Source organism: Onychostruthus taczanowskii, unplaced genomic scaffold (genome assembly GCF_017590055.1).
Source record: "Onychostruthus taczanowskii isolate IOZ18803 unplaced genomic scaffold, ASM1759005v1 scaffold9, whole genome shotgun sequence".
Classification (NCBI taxonomy): Eukaryota; Metazoa; Chordata; class Aves; order Passeriformes; family Passeridae; genus Onychostruthus; species Onychostruthus taczanowskii.
In genome coordinates, this window is record NW_024506993.1 from 17260358 (window position 1) to 17286608 (window position 26251).

At 37.8% G+C, this 26251-nt stretch overlaps 2 protein-coding genes across 2 annotated transcripts in view; one reads left to right on the forward strand and one right to left on the reverse strand.

Moving 5' to 3' along the window:
* The window catches only part of LOC121347438 (centromere protein P), a 112230-nt gene that overhangs the window by 43202 nt on the left and 42777 nt on the right, over positions 1-26251 (reverse strand). The window lies entirely within an intron of this gene.
* ASPN (asporin) lies at positions 1881-17812 on the forward strand. Its single transcript, XM_041426092.1, has 8 exons — positions 1881-2153; positions 7405-7675; positions 9052-9164; positions 11506-11719; positions 12097-12207; positions 14627-14720; positions 15828-15966; positions 16546-17812. The coding sequence occupies exons 2-8, from the start codon at positions 7429-7431 to the stop codon at positions 16741-16743; spliced, it is 1116 nt and encodes a 371-aa protein (XP_041282026.1). The 5' UTR covers positions 1881-2153; positions 7405-7428; the 3' UTR covers positions 16744-17812.

Genomic DNA, 26251 nt, shown 5'->3' on the forward strand with positions numbered 1-26251 from the left:
GCAAATGTTTAAATGAACAGGCTAATAAAGTAGATTGAGAACCACTGGTTAAGTTTTAAGTACTGCTGTCAAGAGTAACATCTCAAGTTGAGAACTGAGTAGTCAAGGGACCTGAGAAGATGATTTCTGGGCATTTTATCCTAGACTGCAATTATATTCACACCAAATACTGGATCCATGTCTTGAGATATTAAACAGTTTCATTACAAGAACAGCATATGAGCTATATTTATTTCTGCCCTACTAATACTATATAAGGGACAAAATTGATGGATAATCCAGTTAAAGGTAAGATTGTTGTATTTTTTTCAGATACTATCACTTTGTGTGTCACCTTCATTATGTAATTGGCTATGACAAACTTTATACACAGAGGAATGTGTTCCTACCACCAGAAGCAACTAAAAAGAGAAAATAATAATAAAACCCCAGAGTATTCATCCAAAATTGAGATGTTACTAAACCTCAAAAATAGTTTGCTGCAAAACCAGGGTGAGCTGAAACTGCTGATTCAACACTTTGCTACTGAATGAAGTGAAAAAAGAAACCAGTACATTTATATCACAACCCTCAGGCCCTGCTCTCTTCTATTGAACAGCCAAGAAAATGTTGGAGGGTTTTTTAAAACAGCAATTTAATACTAATTTCCTCAAGTAAACCCATCCAATCCAAGCTATCCAAAACACAGGGGAGTGTTTGCTTAGGAAGCTTTGGTTTCTACAAGCAGGCAAGAGAATGCAGATATATGCAATTTGAGATTTCAAAAAAGCTTAAGACCATCCTTCAGATTTTTCTGTGGGAACGTGATTGCTCTTGAAACTGTAATTTTACTCCTTGGGAAAAGTGATAGGGAGACTCTTTATCGTGATCCATCTGTGCTACTGGAAATGGAACAATGCTGCAGGTAACACAAGTCTTGTCTTGGTTGATATCACAGCCCTAAGTTTTAAGTTTTGGCATAGAATCTTTTTTTATCTTAAGAAACTAACAGTAGAGAAAATAGCTATTATGCAACATACAGGCATTTTGCAAACAGCACATTACATGTATAACAAAAAAAAAAAAATCCCAAGTAAAATTTCCAGGCTTTTTTTTTTTTTCCAAAGCAAGACCAGACTTTTAACATAGAAAGCAGCTAATTAAAGAAACAGATGAAATCAGATGTGCACAGAAGTGGGTATAATGTACTGGAAATTTAAAGACACAAAGTACTTCCCTGAATATGAAACTTGCTTTAGGTAAACTTCATTAATTAAACATTTTTGAAGTTTATGTAAACAGAGGCCTATGAAACATAAACAAAGAATAATCCAGTTTCTAAATATTGGGATGTGCTTGTCAGTACTAACTTTGTAACAGGGCACATTCTCAAAGACTTTATTTTAAACCCTCAACTTAAATCACAGAATACTGCAAATATTGTTTTTGTTTTCATTAATAGATATGCTTTATTTCCCACACACAAGACACAGAAATTAGCTATATTGATAAAAATCTGATCTACAGTTAACATTCTTGAACCACTGTCCCCAGCCAGATTGCTGCCTCCTGAAAGCAGAGCTAAAATTTATACATAGCTGCACAATAAAGTCCTAATTTTCTAATTTTAGAAAGTTTTGGCAGCCTGCAGGTCACTGCAGGCTACTGGTTTACACTGCCACTGGCTGAAATTTTATGGTTCTATTCAAGTCACACTTTAAAAAGAATAATGGCTAGTGAAATCATAAATAAGTGGGATTCCACAGCAGGAATGACCTGAAATGGACCTCACTGTACTTCCAATGGCCTGATGTCAACTATTATTAAACTACAGGTTTTATAAAGTCTTCCACTAGACGTCTAGAGTTAAGCCAGAAGTTTTGGCTCTAATACAGGCAGTGATGAAAAACATATGAGTGGTAACAAGTCGCCTTAATATCATTCTTCAGTACTAAGATGGGCTAATCTGAAGCAGCACTTTACTCTGGTATCACCCACGGTGCCAGAAGGATCAAGAAGCTTGCAAGTGGACTTTTTCTTTATACATGCTTTTCATTTCACAGAACTCACTCTAACTTCCTTTTTCCCTATTTTTTGGTAATATGAAATAACTGGACATAAGGACCTTAGGTGGATTATCCCAGTGCTTCTGGAAGAACTTCCAAACCTGCAAGGTATGTCCAGTTTGAATACCTATTATATATAAACAGCAGCAAAGAGTTAAGTCAGTCACTATGTGCAGATTAGTAATATCAGATAATTTAGAATTAGAAATATCACTTTTTAAATGGAACATTTGAAAATTTACTTGCAGCTGAAATACTTCTGTATTTACTACATGTGATCTGAAAAACAAATAGAGCTATAGTGAATTATTTTACTATCAAAGACTTGTCAGAAAAATGTTACAGTTGACCATAACACTTTTTCTCAGTTATAACCATCTATGAAAATCTACTCTACAACAACAGAAGCTCTTACAGTAACAACTCAGTGTTAACTTTCTGTAATTTGGTATTCAGGTTGGTGGGGGTTTTCAAGTACATTTAAGCAAAGTAATTAAAAACAAGCCAGGAAAGAATGAACTGTAGATGAACTACAACCTAAAAATCCTCATAGATCTCTCAGTAACAAGAGTCAAGCAGCTCTCCATAAAAAGCAAATACTCTGTAAACACAACTTATTTTGTAAACATCCTCTTAATTATTACTGCTCAACTTCAATATTGGACTATTTCTGTCAACAGACATTTCTACAGTAATCTAACTAACAAAAACCCTTCCTCCAGTTTTATTTCAGCAATTTAAGTAAATCAATGGAGTAGATAAAGAGTTAAACAAACTCCTTTTATTTCTGGATTGGGACAATGACTAATAGAACCAGAACTATTTTTAAATATGGATTTCAAAACAGTTATGGTCTTGCCTTTCTTTGGACAAAATCTGTGCACAGAGCAATGATTTGTGTTATTAATGAACACAGGGACTTTTCTTTGCCTCTGCAAAGACCACCACTGGGTCATTTAAACATTTCCTTTTCAGAAATAATGCCATGGGAAATTTGTCTCTGTACATCGGTTACAGGAGTGATTTCTAAATATAATTTAGAGTCTTTTTAAAACTTCAAAACTTCATGTATTAACTCCTTCAGTATCACAACTGATAAGACAGCAAAGTCCACGTTGCTCTACTCGTTTGCAGCTGCCATGCAATTCAGAGTTATTTGTTGTTGGGTCTCTTTATGCACTCTTCCTACACTAACAACTCAACTTCTGTTCTCACTGAAAGGCATTTTTGTTCCATAACTCATGTTTAGAACTTTCACATCACAGAAGTATGGGAATTTTCCACATAAAATATTAAGGGTTTTAATAATCTTAAATTATACTGTGACATCACCTGTATTTAACTACTTATAAATTATAACTAATAGCATAAAAAGTGCCTGTGTTCCATTTGTAGTTTGGCAATATGAGTTTGGGTATAGATGACCACATTAGTGAGGATAAGCGTCTCCCAAACAACCGGTGCAGTGATCTTTGGACAGTTACACACCTCAGGAAAGCACCTTAGAACATCTCTCCATATTCAGTCACCTCACCTTGGGGTGGCTCATGTTCCAGGGAGAAGGTGCTCAAAAGCTTTTTGTGTTCAAGGATAAGAAGGACTGACATAGAGAAGGTACAATGGAGCTTGAATTCACCACAGTTTTTGTCAAACTCATTCTCAATGTTCTGGTCTCTTAAAACAAGAATGGACAAAGCCAGGCTTTGTCCAAGTGACAACCAGCTGCTCAGGGGATTATTTAACAGAACACTTAAGCCTAACAGCTCGAATATGTCAGGAATGGCTCCCCCATTGCTCCTCCTTCCTTCTCTTTCCATTTAATGTTCCGTCCTATCAACCAGGCTGTTCCACCCATTCTTTTGTGCTGGTTCTGGTACTCCAAACTGACTCAGTTTCTTCACTTGAAAAAAATACGATGGGGTTTTTTGTTGTTCACATTAGTTCTGTGCTGGTGTATTGAGTTCAACCAGCTCAGTGAACAGCCTGAAAGGAAGAGCTGGTACCAGAGCGCTGGCAGGCAGCACCTGGGAGCACAGTCAGGCTCAGGTGGCAGCAGGGGACCATTAGCACAGCTGTACCTATACCTTCTGAAAGAGTATTTAATAAAATCTTCTTGACAGTATTTCATAAAATCTTCATGACAATATTTTCAGAAAAATCACTAGGATCTCAGATTTTAGGCTTTCTTTTAATTATCTTATTCTTGAAGTTTAAGCACGTAGAAAGTTTGAATAAGTTCTTTGAGAAGCACTGCGGAGTCAAAGCATTTTTACAGAGTCATATCAGCATCTCTTTACTGGAAACTCAAAACCTCAGGCAGGAAAGAACTATCCCCACATCTTCATAAAATCCAGCTCTTTAGGATCCATTCCTTGGCATTTTTTGGCCTATGCAAACCTGGAGTCAAGCTTGATGATCATTCCTAACTACAAAGCCAATAATGATTTCTTAAGGGCAAGATGAGAAGATGAAGCAAGGACTTTTTTCTTTAAAATGAAAAATATCACAGCTCAGGTTTCTTTACATAAAAGGACTAGTTTTCAAGAGATTTAACTCACAGAACCAATATATGTCACCAGTGACACATTTCAACACTACTTTTCTAGGACTTCGTGAGCAACACATGTTTTTCAAGAGTTCAAATTGGCCACTACTCCAATCGCACCCTCGATCTTTTAATACTTTGAAATTCTAATTTTTGGCTATTTGAAAGGAAATAGATAATCCATTTGCTACAGATGCAAGTGTGGGAGCAGATTTTTAGGTTGTTTCATAAGAGAACTTCCTAGCACCAGACCCAAAAGAACATTTTAGGAACATGCATGCAAGTTTATCTTTTCGATCCAGTAAAACTACACAGCCAGTGCCTCTCACAAATTGAAGTCAGCAGGGACTTGGAAAGTCCACGTCCCAAGCCATCATCACACTTGATATCCTGCATATGGAAATGGTGTCTCATCACTGATAGACCACTGGGCATTTTTGCAATTAGGACCTAAACTGCCAGGCAAGAACAGAGAGCCTGAGAGCTCATGTGTGGCAGCCCAGCCATTAAACCACTTGTCCAAGAACAGGGAGAAATTGGAAGTCTGAAAGGCTTCCAACTCCTCATCTCCTAACTGATGGTATGACTAAAGTAGTGAAGATTTTAGCTTTTCCCTGAAGCTGAAATAGAAGACTGAAAAGGCCAACTATTCCAAACGTGCACAGCCAGAGATGACAACAATTCTCTCCAAAAAAACAAACAGAGGTTCCACACCTTCTTCCCAGCACTGTTTATATTCAAAGAGTTTTTCAAGGACAGATATTGTAAGGGATTGCAAGAACATCCACAAAATTCTTTCTAGGAGCATTGCAAGAGAACATTATTATGAACACAAAGGAAAATATATGGGAAAAATACATGTAAAGATTCTTTCAAGAGAAAGAATCTTTTACCATCAGTAAAAGTACATGCCCTATCTGAATGGGCATGCAACTGAAATATTATGGGAAATATTAAATTTAGCTGTATGTTGTTTACCTACAAGATACAAAGTACTTTGTGATTCTGATTTCAGGCATGTATTTGGGGGAAAGAAGTCACTGCATTCTTTTTATGTTATCTGAACACTGCTAGCTTTCTTCTTTTTAAACTCCCTGAAATAGACACAGACACAGGAGCAGCAAGGTATGCAGGATATTTGCATTTAATGCTGTTATTAACCCCCTACAATAAGCAGCAAAGTGACTACATCAAAATGATTGCAGAGAAAAAAGTGGTATAAACAAAACCTCATTTTGAATAAGCCAAGTCAAATCTTGGTACAAAGCAGAACACTCCTTTTCCTGCAGTGAAGGACCAATGACAAAATGCTTACATAAAGGCATTTTTCATCTCCAAACAGACCAGCAAGGATTTAATTAGGTGATCAAACAAGAATTGACACCCTTTTAGTACTTCCTTAAAGAGGCCTATAATAGTCTAAATAGAAACATTTTTATAAACAGGACATGCACAATAAAATTTCCTGCAGCCCCTCTTGGTTTATGGAGTACATTTTCCATTTCCAAATGACTTCTGGAATTGGGATTTGAAGGGAAATAACATCAAGCTGAGGGATGAATCTACAACATTTTCTCAGAGTTTGTTGCATCTGTGGCAATTCTTACCATCTCCATTCTCCTCTGCACCTACTTTTGTAGGAGCAAGGAACAAAAAAACCAACAAACAGAAAAGCCCCAACCTATGTTGAAAAATTCACACACAAAACTATCAGATAGCTTTTCTTCTGGATGTAAATTAAGTCATTGATTTCCACTGACATGGATTTCTAACAGGCAAGTCCTTCTCAGAGAAAAGAGCCCCCTCAAACAGAATTCGAGAATAGGGTTTGTTCAGCCTGGAAAAGAGAAGTTTTGGGGGGACCAATTTGTGGTCTTCCAGTGCCTGAAGGAGCCAACAAGAAAGACAGAGAGGGACTTTTTACAAGAGCCTGGAGTGACAGGACAAGGGGAATGGCTTCACACTGGCAGGGAATAGGTTTAGATTATTGGGAAGAAAAGAGTGAGGGTGGGGAGGCCCTGACACAGGGTGCCCAGAGAAGCTGTGAGTGCCCTGGGTTCCTGGCAGTGTCCAAGGCCAGGCTGGATGGGGCTTGGAGCAGCCTGGGACAGTGGAAGGTGTCCCTGCCCATGGCAGGGGGTGGAATGAGATGATCTTTAAGGTCCCTTCCAAACTAAATTGTTCTGCAATTCTACAACTCTTTGAGATGCGTTTGCATGCAGAGGTGAACTTCTGTCAACGGCAATAACAAACAAATGACTGGAACATGGGAAAAGCTCAGGACTGAAAACTTCAGATCCAACTAGGAAGAGTTTAATTAAACTGTTTAGGGAGTTTCATACCGAGTGTTTAGGAAGCATCCTGCTGAGTGCATTTTATGCACTGCTAATCAAGTACTTCCCAATTTTGTAAGCAATGCACATATGCCAGTGTATCCCATTAAAAGTATTTTTTCATTGAGAACAAATAAAATAAACCACATTCCAAGTTCTGGTAATGTTACTACAAAAATTCCACTTCAAAGCATGAAGCAAATGCTATTGCTTGTAAACTAAACTAAAAAGCTTTGATATTACATTAATGCCTAATGAATTTAAGTTAATATTATGTGTAATTTTATAGTATTAATTTCTATTTAAAATATTATTTTTATATCCTTCATATACTAATTAAACCTCAATATTCACAACAGGTTCTTTTTCAGGACTAGATAGTGTGGCAGTGAGTGAAGTAAACATTTCAATAGCTTCATTTGCTGTTCCTTATTCACTGATTCTGGTGTTTATTTTTTTGTTTGTTTGTTCACTTTCCAAGATTGGTTATCCTGATTAAGAAGATATGAAAGAATACACACTCCTCCTCTTCTTGGCTTTGTGCTCTGCCAAATCTCTCACTGGTCCTTCATATTTTACACTGAAGAATATGATGCTCCAAGATATGGAAGACGACGACGATGATGACGATGACGACAATTCTCTATTTCCAACCACTGAACCCATTCTACCACTAATTCCTTTTGATCTGTTCCCAACATGCCCCTTTGGATGCCAGTGCTATGTGAGAGTAGTCCATTGCTCTGACCTAGGTAAGAATGAATTTGTGTGTTTGTTCTCCACTGGATTCTCCTTTCTAGGATTTTTCTTTTAAAGGATGAATTATTATGCAGGCACATAAATGAGATGCAAAGTATTCCCTCAGCTTAACATCCACCAAAGTGAGCATCGCTGTTTAGCCAAAGGCAAATGTGCTCCTGTCAGTGCTGCAGGTACATCCCAGTCCCTAAAAGTGAATTTATTATTAATTGTGCCACTTTCAATTAGTGCTCACTGAAGTTTTCCTATCATTCGAGGCAACCAAAAGACTGTTCTCCCACCAACATCACAGTGATAATGACATTTGCCCTCATCACAGCCCTGCCATCTTCCTGAACTTCATCCTGGATACCTTGTGTCTTAGAAACATTGTCCATACATGAATTGCTGGGGTTTTAAAAATGTGGTGTTATTATTAAGGAGTCAAAAACTTTTGCTGACAGCAGCAAATTGTGGTTAATGCATGTGGTCTACAGATTTCAAACCACTTTACATGAGTTCACACATAGAAAAATCCCACATTAATAGACTTCAGCTATAGATAACTGCAATCTATTAATTATAGTATAATTGTTAATAAATTGGACAGCATTTAGCATTTAATGCATCAGCATTTCCACTCCAAAGAAACTTACTGTCCCTGTTGAGTCTTTTCTGCTGATTCAGGATCTCAGATGGCCTGAACTGCAGTGGGTTTGTAACTGAACAGCAAACTGGGTTGGGGGAATAATGCTACTGGTACTGATTTACGTTAATGACTTCTTGTAATGAGTTATGTTAATGACTTCTGGTACTGGTACTGATTTGTGTTAATGACTTCTGGCACTGATACTGTGCTGGCAGTGGAGACCCTCCTCTGCCCACACCAAGAGGTTTCTCAGCCCTGCCATGACCTGAATGAACCTCCGCAGCTGCCCCAGTGCCATGGACAGGGCAGGGCAGAGGTCCAAAGGAGCACTAAGCAGAGACCCCTGAATCCACAGCCCTGCTCCTCAACAGGGAACCACCGCCCTGGATTCCTGAGGGATCCTTTCTCCAGGGACTAAACAGTTGCCCTGTAGGACAACCCATGCTCTCAGGATTATTTCACAGATGCCAAGAGTCCACAGTGAGCAGTCCCCATTAAGCTTTCATGGTCGGTGCAGAAGCAATTCCTCCCAAAACCATGCACATGTTTGTGATACATTCTTACATTATTGGTTTTTCCCACTATCAAAAATTCTCTTCTATCCTTTGCTTTATGGCTGTTCATATTTTCTTCCACACCATATTCATTAACAATCTTACTGTGTTTTGATGTTTGTCAGTTAATTTCTTTGAACTTAAATACAGCACATAATGTTTCTGTTTATGTCACACACTTATGTAGGTTTGACATCAATTCCTCGCAACATCCCGCCAGATACTCGTATGATTGATCTTCAAAACAACAAAATCAAAGAGGTCAAGGAAAATGATCTCCAAGGACTCACATCACTTTATGTAAGCTTGCTATTTCCCAAGTTTCCCAGTTAGTTAGCAATTTGAAATATTTAGATACTTTAAAAATACAAATAGTATGTCCTTCTCCAATAATATAGATAAAAACAGTCTAATGCCTGCATGTTTGAGTGCTCCCACATAGTAAGAAGCAAATACCTTTAAGTTGTAAGAACTACTTTCTACAATACCCAGAAAATGTACCATATAGATCTAACAAAAAAAAGATTTTTCAGTTCTTAGCATGCACAGAAACATTCCCTACATTTTAAAGGCTGCAAGGCCTCCTTTTTATCTGCTTAGAGGGAAAATAGCAGAAAGAATTTAACCTCACAAACTTTAATCACCTTTTCTGAGGGTATTTTCGAAAGAACAGAACATACAGCTAACACATACAGCACTCAAACCAATGCTACAAATCCAGCTGACCTGAACAGAAAACAGAGAAACACTGAATTACTGGAAAAGTCAGGGGCTTTACTCCTAATTTGTTACCATGTTCAATTATGCATGTAGTGACAGGCTTTGAAACAAATATCACTGGCAACTGATAAATCTAGATGTTTACAGTATGCAATAATCCTTTTTATGATGAAAGGAAATGAGAGTCCCAGAAGGCTGGGAAGTAGATTAATTCTGCTTTAGAATATTTGTTTCTATTGGATGTCACTGTAGATCCAGTATGCAGATCTAGTTCCACCAACAAATACCGAGCATTTAAAAATTTTCTCTATAAAATCCAAATCTGTTCCATAACTGATAGCAAATTAACTACATTCTATTCTCCATCACAAAGACACAAGACACACAAACTAACATAAGGACCATTCCTAGCACATTAGGAAGAAATTCTTCCCTGTGACAGTGGGGAGGCCCTGGCACAGGGTGCCCAGAGCAGCTGTGGCTGCCCCTGGATCCCTGGAAGTGTCAAGGCTGGGTTGGACAGGGCTTGGAGCAGCCTAGGATAGTGGCAGGTGTCCCTGCCCATGGCAGGGGGTGGCACTGGATGGTATTTAAGGTCCCTGCCAACCCAAAATAATTCTCCAATTCTATAAAACAAATCCTTTCAGTCATTTTTGGCTTCTGAGCAAGATCTGAAAATTTACCATATCTAAGTGTTTATGAATGAGCTTGTTAATTATTATGGCCTAGGACAGGACAGAAAAAACAGGAACTATATAAATTCAGAGTTGGCAACGAAGCATTTCCTATTCTCTTGTCTCGTGTCTGGGTGCAGAATGGTCTTAGCAGCAAGCAAAAAAGTAACTGCACAAACTGTGGTTTATATTCTGTGTAAAAGATCTAAGAGTCTCTTATCTCCAACGACTGAGAAAGCCACTGGAATCCATCAGCAATCACATTAAAGACCAGAGTCACCACTTAATTATGTGATAGCTGAGCACACTCAGCCGCTTTGCTTTTCTCCTCGGTTCATTTGTGGCAAGGCCGAACAACATTTTCACTGAGAGCAAAGTTTACTTTGTACAGCTTGGCTCAGTCCTGGAGTCTGCTTAGCAAAGGCACAGATGGCAACTTGGATTAGGAAGGAGCATTTCCTGTTTATTTCCTTGAGCTAACCTAATTTTTTTCTGGGAAAAAATAATTATTGTTTGCTCTAATTTTCCCCCCCCGCACAATTCCTAAGAAGTGATGACTCCAAGAAATAAAAAAAGGAACAGAAATGAATAGCTTCAGTATGGAAATGCAGAGACGTGATTTGACACGCAAAATCATTTCGGATAGTGTGTATTTTGCTGTCAGTAACAACTCATTACAAGCTCTCTGATAATACATAGCAGTGAGGAAGAAGCAGCCCCTAAAAGACTAATGTACTGTACAGAAGAGAGAGACTGAAGTTTACAGGTGCTGGAAACACCAAATAAAACAAATTAATGTGTCATATACAGATACTAACATCTAAGAAACTCAGATTAAAAGGTTCACTTTTATTTTATTATGTTAAAATAAAAGATGAGATTCTGAGTTTTGAGAATTTGTCTGCTTTAAGGAACAATAGCAATGACGTATATAACCCCCATACAATCCATAAAATATCTGAATATAAACATATTGTTTTGCCAATTCTTATGATCCATTGGCACCTTGTCAGCTCTGCCTTCTGGTTCATGCTCCAGCTTTCAGGTTCTTCTTTGTTTTCCATCATCGATTGAAATGCCCAAAGCACCTACAAAGTGCTGAAGTTTGGCAAGATGGAAAAATAAAATATTTTAAATACTTAATTGCTGAATTACACATCAAATCCATGACTTCATAGTCATGGATTCATAGTCATAACAGTCCTGGATAAAGAAAGCTTTCTAATTGCTCTTTTCTTCTCCTATAGGCACTGGCTTTGAACAACAATAAAATATACAAGATCCATCCCAAAGCCTTTCAACCAACAAAGAGGCTACGACGACTGTATTTGTCCCACAATCAATTGACAGAGATTCCAACAAATCTACCCAGAACTCTGGCAGAGCTCAGAATTCATGCTAATAAGGTTAAGAAAATCCCCAAGGATGTATTTAAAGGAATGAAGTCTCTACATGTTTTAGGTAAGCCTGATTAAGTAGAACAGAAAATGTCTTTACCAAAAATGGAACATATTTTACATCATTTCCATTCAAACATTTCCCCAAGGCACAGTTTCCTCTTAAAGAGATATCCATGCTGTGGGAATACCCTCCTCAATTTAATTTCTATGTGAAGTTGCTGCAAAGGTCAAGTTTTGGATAATCCTGCAAGTCAAGTAACACAGCCTTAATTCCCTGAGAGCTGTGACACCACTCAGAACAGACAATCAAAGCTAAACATTAATCAGTGCTTGGAATATCAGAAATCATAAATAAATTTCAATCAGCTCTTCGTTACTTAGTCTAACCTACACAAAATTCCTATGCCATAAATGCTTTTCTTTTTCCCCTTTGGGCAGAAATGAGTGCAAATCCTCTTAACAACGATGGAATAGAGCCAGGGGCTTTTGAAGGGGTAAACATCTACCACATACGAATTGCAGAGGCCAAGTTGACTTCAATTCCTAAAGGTAGGTCTGCTTTCCCTTTTCTAATTTACTTATACCAGCACACTCCTTAATAAAATGCTTTAACATCTGAAAGATTATTAAATTCATAAATTGTTTTGTATTCTCATTACTACCAGACCACCTCCCACCTTTTCTTTTTGAACTTTATATCCAATTGCCCATCCCAGAAGAGTTCATGCACGAACAGCACAAACACAGCGCACACCCATCTCCCACCTTCTCCATCAGCACATCCACTCCTCTCACAGAATGTCCAGACACTTGTCTCAGGAACAACAATACAAAGACATTCCTAATTTGATGTCACTTCACATCTTTCACATGTCAGCTTCTCAAAAATCCTCACAGAGAAAGGATAAACTCCCCAATATTTGATCAGGGATATAAGGGATGCAAAATTCCCACTTCCTTTAGGAAGTAACTAAGTAAAATGTAACTCCAAAATGTCTAAATTTAATTTTTAATATTTCACATCACACTGCACCTCAAATACAATGTTCAATATAGTTTTGCTAAGTAAAACTTAATTTTAATATTTAATTAAAATCACCAGAACACAATACAAAATCAAATCACTTTTTCATGTTAAAAATCCCCAACCTTGTAATTTGGAAGTAAAAATAAATTAAAACACTAATTTGACAAATCACTGACCTCCACATACATAAATGTAGCATAAAAGAGGTCAGTACTCCACCTCTTTTTCTGCAGGTCAGCATAGTATTGAACCAAACTCTCATGACTTCCAACCGCTCAAAACTACCAGCTAAGAGAAAAAGGAAGGAATCAAAGCAAAACCCTGTGTTCTATGCTCTAACTCACAGGGAAACAATGTTGGCCCCTGTATTTATTTCTGATCATTCAGATAAAGAACTTGTTTCTTATTAATCTCTTCCTGTATGCATATATATACATATATGTGTACATATAGATATACAGAAGAGGAGAACACTGAAAAAACCCTCAACAATAATCAAAATCAATTCACCCCAACTGTTTAAGTAACTTTAAAATCAGAAAGGCTCTGACTGTGTAACAAAAAAAACCAAAAAACAACCAAAACCAACCAACCCAAAACAATCTAGTATCAGCTCCTGCCACTTAGCACAAAAAGAATCCCAACATAAATCATTCCAATTTTGTCTTTGTTATAGAGAAATCTCCTATAAAAACACACAGCATGAGGTCCAAAATGTGGTGTCAGATACATAAACAAACCAAACCAAACAGGATTTCATGGTGAACTCCTTCACCACAAATCAAACTGAATTTGTAGATGCTTCTCTTTGCAAATGCTACAGTGACACAAAAGTTTTAAAAAGACGAAGCTTATAAAAGTTACTAAAAATGCGCAGGGGACAGGCGAGTGGCCTCCTCTCTGGATATTGTCACTCAGGCACCCGGAACCGCGGGCTGGAACACAAACTGGAACAGAGCCCAAACAAACAAACGTTACAGCAAGCGGAATAAAGCAGAATAAAAGCGGAATAAAAGGCTGCTGGAAGCAGCCACATCCCTGCAGAGCCGGAGCAGCGCCCTGGCAGCCCCAGAGGGCAGCGGGAGCCGCTCCGCTCCGTGCGGGACATCCACACAGCCTCGGGAACTGAGCCAGCACCAGCGAACAGCTCCAGGCTGCCATGAGCTCCCCTTGCCCTAAGAGGATGCTGTGGAAAGATTCGCCACCTCCTGGCCCATTCACCAGTCTGGGTTTAGAATTTTTGGAAATGCGAGAGCAAATATTCTGGCATGGGAAAGAGCTATCCAATAGCACAATTCTGCTTAGAGTACTTCAAAGCCTTTCCTTCCAGTCACATCCCAGCAGCTGTGGCAGCATAACTGCTACATCATGTAGAAAAAAATTACAGATCCTCAAAACACTGTCCCTGGTTCCACAGGCTTTGACTACAGACTCTGAGATAAACGCACAGAACACAGGATCAACATCTTTGACAAAGTAACCATGACAGTTGTTATAAAGAAAGCTGCAAAAAGTACCAAATTTTGGAACTCTTATATCCTTAAGTAGCATATATCTTTCTGCAGCTTAATTTTTTAAGTTATTATTTTAAACAAAATTATATTGGTGATTTCATTCATTAACATACTTATATGTACTATAATTACATTATATATAATTTTATATATAGATATCACTTATATATATGTAATATATATTATAGATATAATAGATATTACATATATATTACACAGACACATTTTATTTTTATATATATATGTGTAATATAATTATATATGTTCCATTATATGTAATACCATTTTCTTTGATGCAGACAACCTCCCCAAGATTCTTCTAACCCAATTCTAAACACAAAGGAAAGAAGCTTTTTGGAACATAATAAATGTTCCAACAAAAAATAAGTTGACTTGGTTTTTTCACACTGTGCATTTTTTCCATCAGATTTGCCCTCCAGTCTCCTGGAGCTTCACTTAGATGACAATAAGATCACAGGAATTGAAGTTGAGGATTTTAATCGTTACAAAGACCTACAAAGGTAAAATTCCCAGGCTGAATCCCTTTATTTGTTAAAATGTCATGCCCAACAAGATCGCATATTTGATACTTCTCTTGTTAATGAGATGAAAAAAAAAATTATAGGTGTTTTATTGAGAATTGCTCTAAGACCCAGCTTTAAAACCAAAACACACCCCTAAACCCACGCATTAGTCTTGCTATTACATGTTTTGCCAACAGTCTACAACAGAAAAGTAGAATAAGAACAAAATATAACTATCCTAAGTTCTTCTAATTCTTAAAAATTTATTCTTGTAAATACAGCAGATGGTGAAGGAAACAACAGCTTTCAAATGCAATGAAGTTTAAAAAAAATCTGTGCTTCTGAAGAATGTATCACTGAGATAGGAGAGAAGGAAGTTCTCTCTGTAAGAAGCTCAGTTAAGAACTCTGAAAATATGGCTGAGCAGGACTGGATTTGGTAACAGAAATTACTGAACTGCCTTTAGATACCAAATTCAGTTTCTGAAAAAATCAGGAAAGAATGGAGAAAACGGGTTGGCAGGATGGGCAGAAAGAGCAATTCTGAATGACCTGAGGCTCCAGCTTCTGAATCCCCTCCTGAGTAAAGCAGGCTAAAGCCTTAGAGCAAAAAATATAAGGAAAAGCTGGAAACAGGATAGAAGGTTGTCCTGCTTAGTAAAAAACTTTTATATTTTAAAAAAAGCTATACATTAAAAATACCTTTCTAGACAAGACTTGCCATTTGGTTATTTATTAGAACTTATTACAGTGACTACACTTTGCAGCTGTACTACTTGGTAAAATGACATGATTAATCTCACAAGCAGCTTGATGTTTATAATTTAAACACTTGCCACTATAATTACAAAAACTGCATGTAAAGCAGAACAATTCCTTACATCATCAGATAACTGAAAACAGCTGTGAACAAATCTTTAGGTGTAGTTTAAATTATGTTAGGGCAATGGTGATTTTTTCCTGTCAAAGGTAAGATTTCATCATCTTCCCCCAGTTATTTTCTCCCCCTGTGTATTTCAATGTTAGAAAAAGAAAAAAAAGGCTCTTTAATGTTGTTGTGAATCTCAAAAAGTCTTTAATTAAATGTTCCTTGTACTATTTTTAGGCTAGGCCTTGGCAATAATAAAATCAAAGAAGTGGAAAATGGAAGTTTTGCCAACATCCCAAGTATACGTGAAATCCACCTGGAAAAAAACAAGCTGAAGAAGGTTCCTCCTGGATTACCCGAACTGAAATACCTGCAGGTGATACACTGAACTTAGCAGGCAGCTCTGGGAGTTCTGAGTTGACTTTCCCACTGTCAAACTGATTAGGTCACAACCAAATAGCATAATTAACCGACACATATATTTTGCCATGACTCTCCTACTAGGAGAACCTGAAATCATAGAAGCTTATTAAAGAAATAAACAAAATCAAACTGAATAAATCAAATTTCCTAGGAACACTTCCTAGGAAAGGAAAAAAAGGACAAGAAACTCTTAGACTCAAAAAATGTTTCCAGAAATGAGAATATAATACTGCATCATTACAATTTTTACTACAAGAGAATATAAAATTGCATTTTAGAACCAAGTTCCCTTAGAATAGAGTCCAATTATTCTAAAAACACACTGACAAAATGCCATACCACTTTTCTGTGTGGGAGAGACTGGGGCAGAAGGAAGACTTTTTTTTAAAGATTTAATACAAGTGTTAAGCCCTTGTTACTCTCAAAGTCTGCATGGAACTGATGCTTTAGCAAACCTCAGTCACCTACATGCTAAGGAATATTTTCCCCATTTACATTCAACTCCTGTATTTTTCTGCTCCTGTCGCTGCAGGTGGTCTTCCTTCATTCCAACCACATTGCCAAGCTGGGAGTGAACGATTTCTGTCCGACAGGACGAAGGAAGAAGAAAGCCCTGTACAGCGGCATCAGCCTCTTCAACAACCCTGTCAAGTACTGGGAGGTCCAGCCTTCCACCTTCCGCTGCATTTTAGCCAGGAACAGTGTTCAACTTGGCAACTTCCTCAAGTGAGACCCAAGTTGGTTGTTTCAAAGAGCAACTTGTCCAAATCAGTTTTACAATACTTGAAATTTGCAGAAAAATGCTGATTTAACGCTATTTAACCGTTTACAAAGTATTTGCTATTTTGGAGGTAATTAATTAGAAACAATATGTTAAGTAGGATCCATTGTAGTATTTGACAATGTTCAACCTACATTTGAATAATTTAAACAAAAGTCTTTATAGCTTACAGAAGCACTCTTAGAAGTGGAACTGGAAACTGTACTTGATGTTTCCTATTATAGATGTTAAATGCCTTCCTTAAATCACATTGTTTGGACATATTCTTTCTTTCAAATAAATCCTAAAAATCACTTTTCCCACAGTTAGGAAAAAGAGACCTAGGTTGTCTCCCAGAACGCATTATAAAAAAAGTTGCAAAACCAAAAATTACCAGACTTCAAGGGCAATTCCTTGTGCCATTTTTGATAATGAGCAAAGATGCAATAAAAAGCTATGATATTGTCAGGTAGCTGTCTCTAAGCTAGAATATAGTCTTACAATCTTTTAAGTGAGATAAAGACAAGTTTCATATTGAGAACAGACAAAAAGTCTTTAAAAGTTGTTGGTAATTTTTCCTTTCAACCTTAAGAAGAAAATGTCCTTCAATGTTCTGCTATTGATAGAATTGGATGCAGTCTGAACATTAAAAGTAGGATTCAAGATTTATCATACGCTTCAAGCTTAATAGGAATGACTATTAAACTCCCTTTAGGCCAGCACAAACATTTTTCTTTTATCTACAATAACTGTAATCATGTTTTTCACTTTATTCTTTTCCTCTTTATATTTTGACATCACACGGGTTAAGGATCCCTCCTTAATGGAAGTACCTTACAATTGCCAAAACCAAGCAGCTGGAACTCGCCTGCCCTGCCTTCCTGTGCAGGGCAGCACACAGAACTCTCAATACTGACAGTACTGTATAAAATGGATATTTCAGATATCTATTTAGTGTATATTTGCTATTGGGATTCAAAATAAATTAAATAAACGTACAGAATACCTACATGTGTATACTTTATTACATAGTTGCTCACATCAACATGTTCTGAGATTATAATCAAGCACCTTTGTGACTCTTCTCTCGACAATTCCTCTAGTCCTCCTTTTTCCAAATCTACAGAGCTTACAGGTCATTTATCCCTGCTGGTTTGCACAAAGTTCAAAATCCAAGACTTTGGGAAATGGCACAGACTCGTAGAAGAAAATACTACAAAGAACTCAATTCCCAATCTCTCATCCCTCCTACCGCCCTCCTAAGTACACGATGCAATCAGCATCAAGTCTAATATCTGAATTCTTTTCATCTGCTTGGTCTCCTGGTAGTTAATATTTTTTTAGTATCACTCTGCTGCTGAAACACAAAACTATGTGGAGAGAAGGCAGAGCAGGCCAGGGGAGGCCTTTACTGAAGAACAATATTTGCAAACAGAAATTCTGTAACACACTTCAAATAAAAGAATAAAAACAAAAGACTAAACAACACAAAACCTGAAATCTGCTGATGACCAAGCATCTTTCTATTCCTGGCTTCTGGAGATGTTTCTAAGGAGTGCATTTCCTAGCAAATACCAACATTCCCTTCAGGACATACTCCCCTGCCTTAGAGTACCATAAACAACTCATAACCATAACCCCATGCAATGTTAGTAAATACAACAGATAACAGAAAAAATCATTACATTTCTACGAATCACTGGTTTATATCCTGTTATACTAGTTACATAATTTCAGCAATGTCAACAACACCAGCAGAAAAGCTGATTCCAATTCTGTAGCTTAACTGAAAGAACAAACTCACAAAGTTGTGTAGTACATTATTCTACACAATTCACTGGTGAGGTTTACAAGGAAACACAGAGAATGCAAATAATTCCCTATCTAACTGGGGTTAATGCAATGGACAACAGGAACTGCATCCTTGTGCTCTCTAAGCCTATGAATTCTATACAGGTACTTGTGTAAGAGTTTTACCAAATTTAAGTCTGCTATTGAAGTCCTACTATAATGGCAAAGCTTTGTAAAAATATAGTAAAGTCCTAGGAGGTAGAAAACAATATAGTCTTGATCTTATTCTTCCAGAGCCTTTAAAACTCTCTTGCCTTCTCACTCTTTCCTCCAGCCATGCATCCACATTGAGAAACTCTCTTTCCAGTCAGCACCCATGGATGCATAGAATTCACAGAGGAAACTGCAGCACTACTTTTGAAGAAACTACCTCTACTCTCACTCTTAATAATCACCAAACAATTTTATCAACTGCTTAGGTTTGCACCATCCTCCAGGCAAATTCAGCCATCTTAGAAGTTAAAAAAAACTTCATCTGTGACTTAAACTACACTGACAATTTTTCATTACAGCAGAGAAGCATCAAATTGTTAATTTTAACCATTTCCTGTAGATTTTACTTTTAGAGAAAAGCAGTAATTTCCTAGATCACTTCAAATTGATAGGATGCCTGTCACTTAAGAGGAAAAAAACTAAGCTCAATGACCCGCCACTATTTTCAGATATGATTCTTCAGCTGGTATTTGTGGCAATAATAATGAATAATTTCCACACCTTGCATCTTTGGCATGCTTTAACATAGACTCAGGTGAATGTGTCAGTGGCACACAAACATGATATGATATGCATCTCATGCAGTTTCAGCAATGGTTTCTGAACATGGACAGCAATGTAATTAACAGAAACTTAATTAACTGATGATAACGCATTGGTGTTCAGTGATCTTCCCACAGAACAAGGCATTTCAGTATCAGCAGATAGGAAGAAAATCTGTCAAGAAATCAACTCCACCTTTACATTCTCTAAAAATGTTACAGGGAAAGGAAAGCAGGAGTAAGAGAAACTTGATATAAATCCTTTGAAGAGTCTTTCATTACTGATTCCTTGTACAAGTATCTACCTTTTCTAGTAAAAAAAAAAAATTTATTCAATATAAGATTTTCAAATTTAAAAGGATTGCCTCTTGTGAAAACCTGCCAGGTCCCTACACAACAGTTAACAAATTTCACCAGAGGGTGGCAGCCTGTTTCTACAAATAGAAGGAAAAGTCATTCCAAAGAATAAATGACAAAGACTGCCAGAGCTTTACTGGAAGAGCTCAGTAAACGTCACAAACACTGATTAAGCAGAGGGGCCTGTTTGAGTACTAAAGTACTACTGGAGTAGTGCTAAACCCTACTCTACACCATTAAATTACCAAAGGATGAAATAGTCTCATTTTTCCAAGTCTTCTCCCCACCCCTTTTCCCAATATCAATCTACTTAATGCAGCACTTCAAACACAGCAATACAAAGAATATTGCAGCATGAGTAGACAAAGAGAAGAAAAATTAATAAGGTACAAAAAGTTTAAAGAATAAAAGATACTACTAAATGATTATTTCAACTTCCACCATCAGCTGTGGCAAATATACACAATGTAAATCAAAATATATCTTTAATAAAACACATTTTCTTTCACATCATCTAGGTGCTTTCTCCTGCTGCTAGATTGAGTTAAAGAAGACGAAGAAGTGTTTGTTTTATTTCCTTTTTCCAGTATTAATAGTGTCTTCCTGCTCTGCCCAGGATGAAACCTGCAGGAATTCAGTATATTAAACAAGCTGGCTAGAAGTGTCAGTAAGGAAAAGAGGACAGATGGACAGAGAAGGAGCACAGCTTTTGGATCTCACTGCCCGATGTTAAGAACAAAGGGTTGCACATTCCTAAAAGCACAGTGAAGTTTGGGCTGGATGAGCAGGCAGTGAGGGGGACTGAAAATGGGCTGGAAGGCAGTGAGTGCAGAGAGGCCACGGGGTGAATTCCAGCTGGAGGTCAGGAAGTGCCAGTGCACCCCAGGGTCAGTGCTGGCTCCAGCTCTGCTTCCAGCTTCACTATCCATCTGGATTTCAGGGCAGATCACCCTCACAAGGTCACTGGTGACTGATATGTGACTCTCTGGGGTTATGCTGCTGGAGAAATGGCCAGCAGGAGCTCATGTAGTTCATCTTAGGGAAGCCCAAAATCTTTTCCCTAGTGAGGGATAACCCCATGCACTGGTGGCTGATGGCTGACCTGGAAAGCAGGAAAGGAATCTGTGGGTCCTGGTGGACAAACTGAACATAAGCCAGCAATGTGTCCTTGTGGAAGGACGGCTCACAGTACTCTGGGCTGCTTTAAAGGAATGAGGACAACTCTTCATTCCCAGTGTTGCTGTCACTAAGTTATTATTCCAAGAGCTAAGAAGCTCCAGAAGTCTGGATTCCTAAGGATTTGAGTCGTGCAAGTCTCAGGTCCCTGCAGCTGCTCTCCACCTCACACCACAGCACCTCTCTGCTGCCAAAGGCCCGAGGCAGCCGTGTGCCAAGGAGTCACTCACAGCTCTGTCCTCTCCTGCCTTCCATCTGCTCCTAGGCAGGATTTGGAGCTGTCCCTTCCCAGCTGAAAGACCTCTCTGGAGCACTTTCCCCTGCCCAGCTGCTATCTTCCACAAGCTAATAACAAGCACATAAATATTTCTCTGTATCCTGTATGGAAATTGGTTATAATTGGCAATAAGGATTAAAAGATACTAAGTGAAATAAATGACAAAGATAAAAGGTTCTTTTCTTTAAAAAAAATCAAGAAGGGAAAGTTTGGCTATTTTAAATATAATGGAAATTTCCAAAAAGTTTCATGAGTATCCCGTTAGGAATTCCTGCACCTGCATTTCCCAAAAGTGAGTGAAATGACTCAGACCAGAGCAGTTGAAAAACATACACTAAGAAGTGCAATTTTTAATCCTTCATATCTGTTTGCTAAAGCAGCAAAGTATCTCAGCTCCCTAAACCACGTTGTACATAGAAAATCTGATATGTGTTAACTGTTAAGCAATTTTAGAATAATTTAATGTAATCTCAAAAAGGCATTTACCCATGTCCTAAAAAGAAATTGCTGTTATCTCTTGAAGATACTCATTCCATATTCATTCAATTGCCAGTTAAAATATTGTACTATTTATCCAGAAAACAGTGGTACACTAGATACACTGGTACACTGCAACAGACAAAATAAACACGAATATTTTCATTTCATTTTGATCAGAATTTAACAGCAGCATGATAATAAAAGCAGTACTAAACTAAAAATAATGAAATTGTGTTCTGAAGGCTCTTTTTTTCCCCTCATTCTCTATGTTTAGAATTTAACATTGCTTCTTGGGCTTGTGTTGGGACTTTTCCCCTCCTTTCTGGGGAGACTAGAGATTTGAGAACAAAGCTGCTAATAGGAAACATATGGAAAAGTTCTGGAGTAAATGAAAATCTGACTTGAATTCCAAATGCCACGTATCACATACCACGGTCTAAATTATCTGCTAAGATAAATGCAAGATTTACCCTCCATACTCAGTGAATCACATGAGATGGAAGACAAGGTTATGTATTAAATAAACAAAACCAGACTTGCATGATATTTAAGAGACTTCCAAAACGAATCAGTATTTTGAAGCAAGTTGGGATGTTTCTCAAAGCCCATGTGAGCCAGTAAAAGACTGGCTCAACGAAACATGTTGCCTTGCTGCAGTTTTTCATATAAAATATGAACATCCCTACACAAGTGAGCAGTCAGGCTCTGGATTTAACCACTGTGCTGCTGTGGTTGCAGTGGGAAGCCCACACAGCCAGGTTTTCCTATGCACGAACACTTTCCTGTCCCAAATCCCTGTCCAGGGGAAATGTGACAATGGTGAGACTTGTGGCACAGCAGCACTGGGGACTCAGTTTTGATGAGAACCTCACACATTTCCACAGGCAGCCAAGCCTTGCCCCAAACTCCTTGTGCAGCAGCAGGGAATTTAACAAGCCTGGATGTACCAGAGTAACCACACATACAGAGAGCCCCTGGAGAAGTGACTCACACACCTGGTTCATTCCATGTGTGCTACCCATCAGCTGCACAAAGGTTTCTATCAGAATCAGGCAGAAACACTGAAATCAACAGTTTCTCCTCACAATTACATTTGTAGGAATTATTACAGTGTTACAATCTCTGCTAAGAATGGAAAAAATCTCAAGCTGTCAGGCTGCCAGAGGATGGAAAATTTCCAGAGGGACAGAGAGGGAGCAAGTCACAGACACAAGCATGGACTTGCCTCTTAATTCTTCAGCTGGTGTTATTTCCAAAAGCTCTTTAAACATAAGACCAATGAAAATATTTTTCTTCCAGAAACACTCTTCACAGAACACTTTAACTCCTTTGTGGGAAAAAAACCCCCAAACCCGGCCTGTCATTCTAAAAGACAGTATTTTACCAAAATTTATACCTTATTTAGGCCACCAAGAACATCCAGTCACCATTGTTATCCTTCTGTCAGCTCTGTCTTATCCTCTTCCTATTCTCCAGGGCAAAACAAGGAACAGACTGAATGAGGGAGTCACAAGTCGGTAAAAAGGGCCTAATTTTTGGCATGAAGAAATCACTTTTGTATTAATCTCATGAGAAGATGTCCAGATTCAGGAAGTGACAGAATAATCTAGTATTCTGCAAGAATAATAAAAGCAACTGTCTATACTCATTTCTCCAACAGCAATACTGTGATGCAGCTTAATTATTACTTGCTTAAGAAAAATTTAGTGATTAATACCTAGAAATTAATAACTTCAGGAAAGCTTACTTGGCTTTTTGGAATGCATATTTTTCACTTATAGTTTACGCTAATACATTCAGTTTCTATTTAGATGTTACCCTCCTGTAAATTAATATTACTGGTGTCTTAAACTTCCTCAGACACTAGATTTTACAAGGAAAAAGACTTTGGACTTAACTCCTTTAAAAAAGTTACTAACATAGAAAAAGAAAGCAAGATAGCTTTCAGAAAAACAGCAAAATTAAATGTCAGTACAAAAGTAGAATATTTCACCCCCCCAGTCCCTGACTGCATACTGCTGTCCTTTAACAGGAACCAGCAGGATCATCATGTAATAGGATAAATTTTGAGATGAAAGAATCAGGGTAGTTTTAGGAGCTATCTTCCATGCAAGCACCTACCTAAGCTGGGCAGTTAATGATCTTTCTGATAAACTATGCTCCTGTACATTGGCCTGTAAATTTGAGATATTTGATATGAAGATAAAATCTGTCGTGATGCCACACGGAAGAAAACTTGCACCCAAAAGCACTTTCTTAACCAACATGCCAACAGATCCCTTGTTTTCCCTGTAAGGACCACAGCTAATAATTAGCATTTATAAACCCACAACCTTTTGTTTCAGAAAAGTAGAAACTAAGTCTGATCTAAACCCAATCTTCAATATCCTTCTTATTACTTCCTTCTAATAGATGGAAGAAAAAAAGTAGTCACCCTTTATAAAAGCCCTTTATCATTATTTATGATAAAGTCACAAACAAAGTGAGTATTTTAAAAATATAAAATGTTTCTTACCATAAACTACCTACAACTCTTGGTGCTGTTTTCCTTGAGCGCGTTCCATTGGAGCACACACGTGTAAGGCAATATTTCATTACTCCTGTTTCAGGAATGCTTTGCCTTAGCAACACTGTGTTTTATGGATTCATACTGCTTCTAGTGCCTTGTGCCTAGGACAGAAAGGGTAATGTATGCTTCCCACTTGAATAGTTCCCTCCCAAAATCAGAATGCACAGGAACCTGAGAAGAGGAGAAAATGTGAGCATGGAAAACACATCTGTCAGATGTGCAGCTGCTTCGTAAAGGCACTGCTCTGTCGTTCTAAAAGGCACCTTTCCACTCAAACATCTCACCATGGCTAAACCCAGCATCTAGTTCAGTCATCAGCAGTTTGAAACAACTACCCCAGTCCCCATTGTGGGGCTGCTTTCACAACACACAGACTTATTTAGAAGTTTCAGCATAAAGCCAAGTGTTTGGCAAAGATGTGAAGGAAGATCTGGACAGCTGTCTTGCATTAAAACTAACATTTTTAAAGGGAGCTACTACTATTAGCTCAGTTCTGTTAAAGTTTAATCACTGAAAGCACTGATTTCATGCAATTCCCTTACTAAGATCCAGTTAATATTTTTTTAATAATTGATTTTTTAGAACAAAAACATTATGAATGTTTATATTTCGGCTACAAACAGCTTTAGGAATTTAATCCACTCTTCAAAAAGCAGTAGGACAAGGCAAGAGAAGTTGTTGGAAGCAAGACAGAACAAGGACACACTTGCCAGATTACTATGGAAGGTCTGTAATGCCCAGATCAATTTTTCCTCCTTAATTAAATGGAAAGAGCAGCTGTGGCTGCCCCATCTGTGGCAGTACCCAAGGCCAGGTTGGACAAGGCTTGCCTTGAAGCAACCTGGGGTAGTGGGTGGTCCCTGCCCATGGCAGGGGCTGGAACTGGATGAGCTTTCATCATTCTGTGATTCTCTGAGTGTTGGCTTAAATGTGAGTCTTGCTCAAGTTTTCACAATATGGCCTTTTAAGTATCCCACAACAGGTAACAGAAGAAACAACTTCCAGCCACAGTGATCGGATCAAAATAAGATCCCTCCAGAGCTCTGCCAAGGAGGAGCTGTCACTCTCAAATTATTCACACCCTTTTGATTTGATTAACTCCCATAAATCAAAAGACACTTTTGTTTTTTATATGTCAAGCACAAGCAGCACTTCCAAAGGACCATTAATATTAAAGAAAGTCCAAACAAAATGGAGATCAAAATGGAGAGTAACCAAAGGAAATCAAGAGTAGAGAGATTATATTTTTCCTTATGAGACTATGCCAGGGTACAGAATGGTGTGTAATAACACCTGGTGTTTCTGTGAAAGCTTCCAAGTCACAGATTCTGGCTGCATAAGAACTGCACTGCAGGCCATTAAGGCAATCTCATGCCAGCATTTCAAGGTTTGTGCTAAAAGGAGAGGATTTATTCTCTTTCAGAAAGAAGGGATAATAAAAATTAAGTACCATTTTAAGGCTGATGGTCAGTGTCCAGACTATAGGAGAGAGCTGAACAGCTGCCAGGCAGAATTCCCTGCACCACCAGGATGGATAGTTGTATTTGTTTGAATATCTCTAGAGCAATAGGCATTTAAGAAACACATTCTGTAGTCATTGTAAAATCAAAGACCATCACTCTTAAACACACTCCAAAGAGTAAATAGGAAGGACTTTCCATCATGTACAAGGGGAAAATTTCTGCTAATGCAAAACATTTTCCTACTCATGATCATTCAGGAATGCTTTGGCAAATAACTTAGACAACTACCCTTTATCCTTGCCTGGAAGTGCCTAAAAAAGCTTATAAACATATGATTTTCAGACTGGATACAAACCTGAGAACAATCTGAAGTTGCAAGCACATTTTCTAACTCTTTAACCAAAATTGCAGGAAGTCCTTAGCTATAAACAAATGAAACAAGCTAATGAATAAGGTATTAATATAAATTATTATGGTAGAATTCACATGATCTCTTTTAAAAATCTACCAGTTTAGGATAAGTCAGCAGTTCTGCTCAAAATAAATAAGA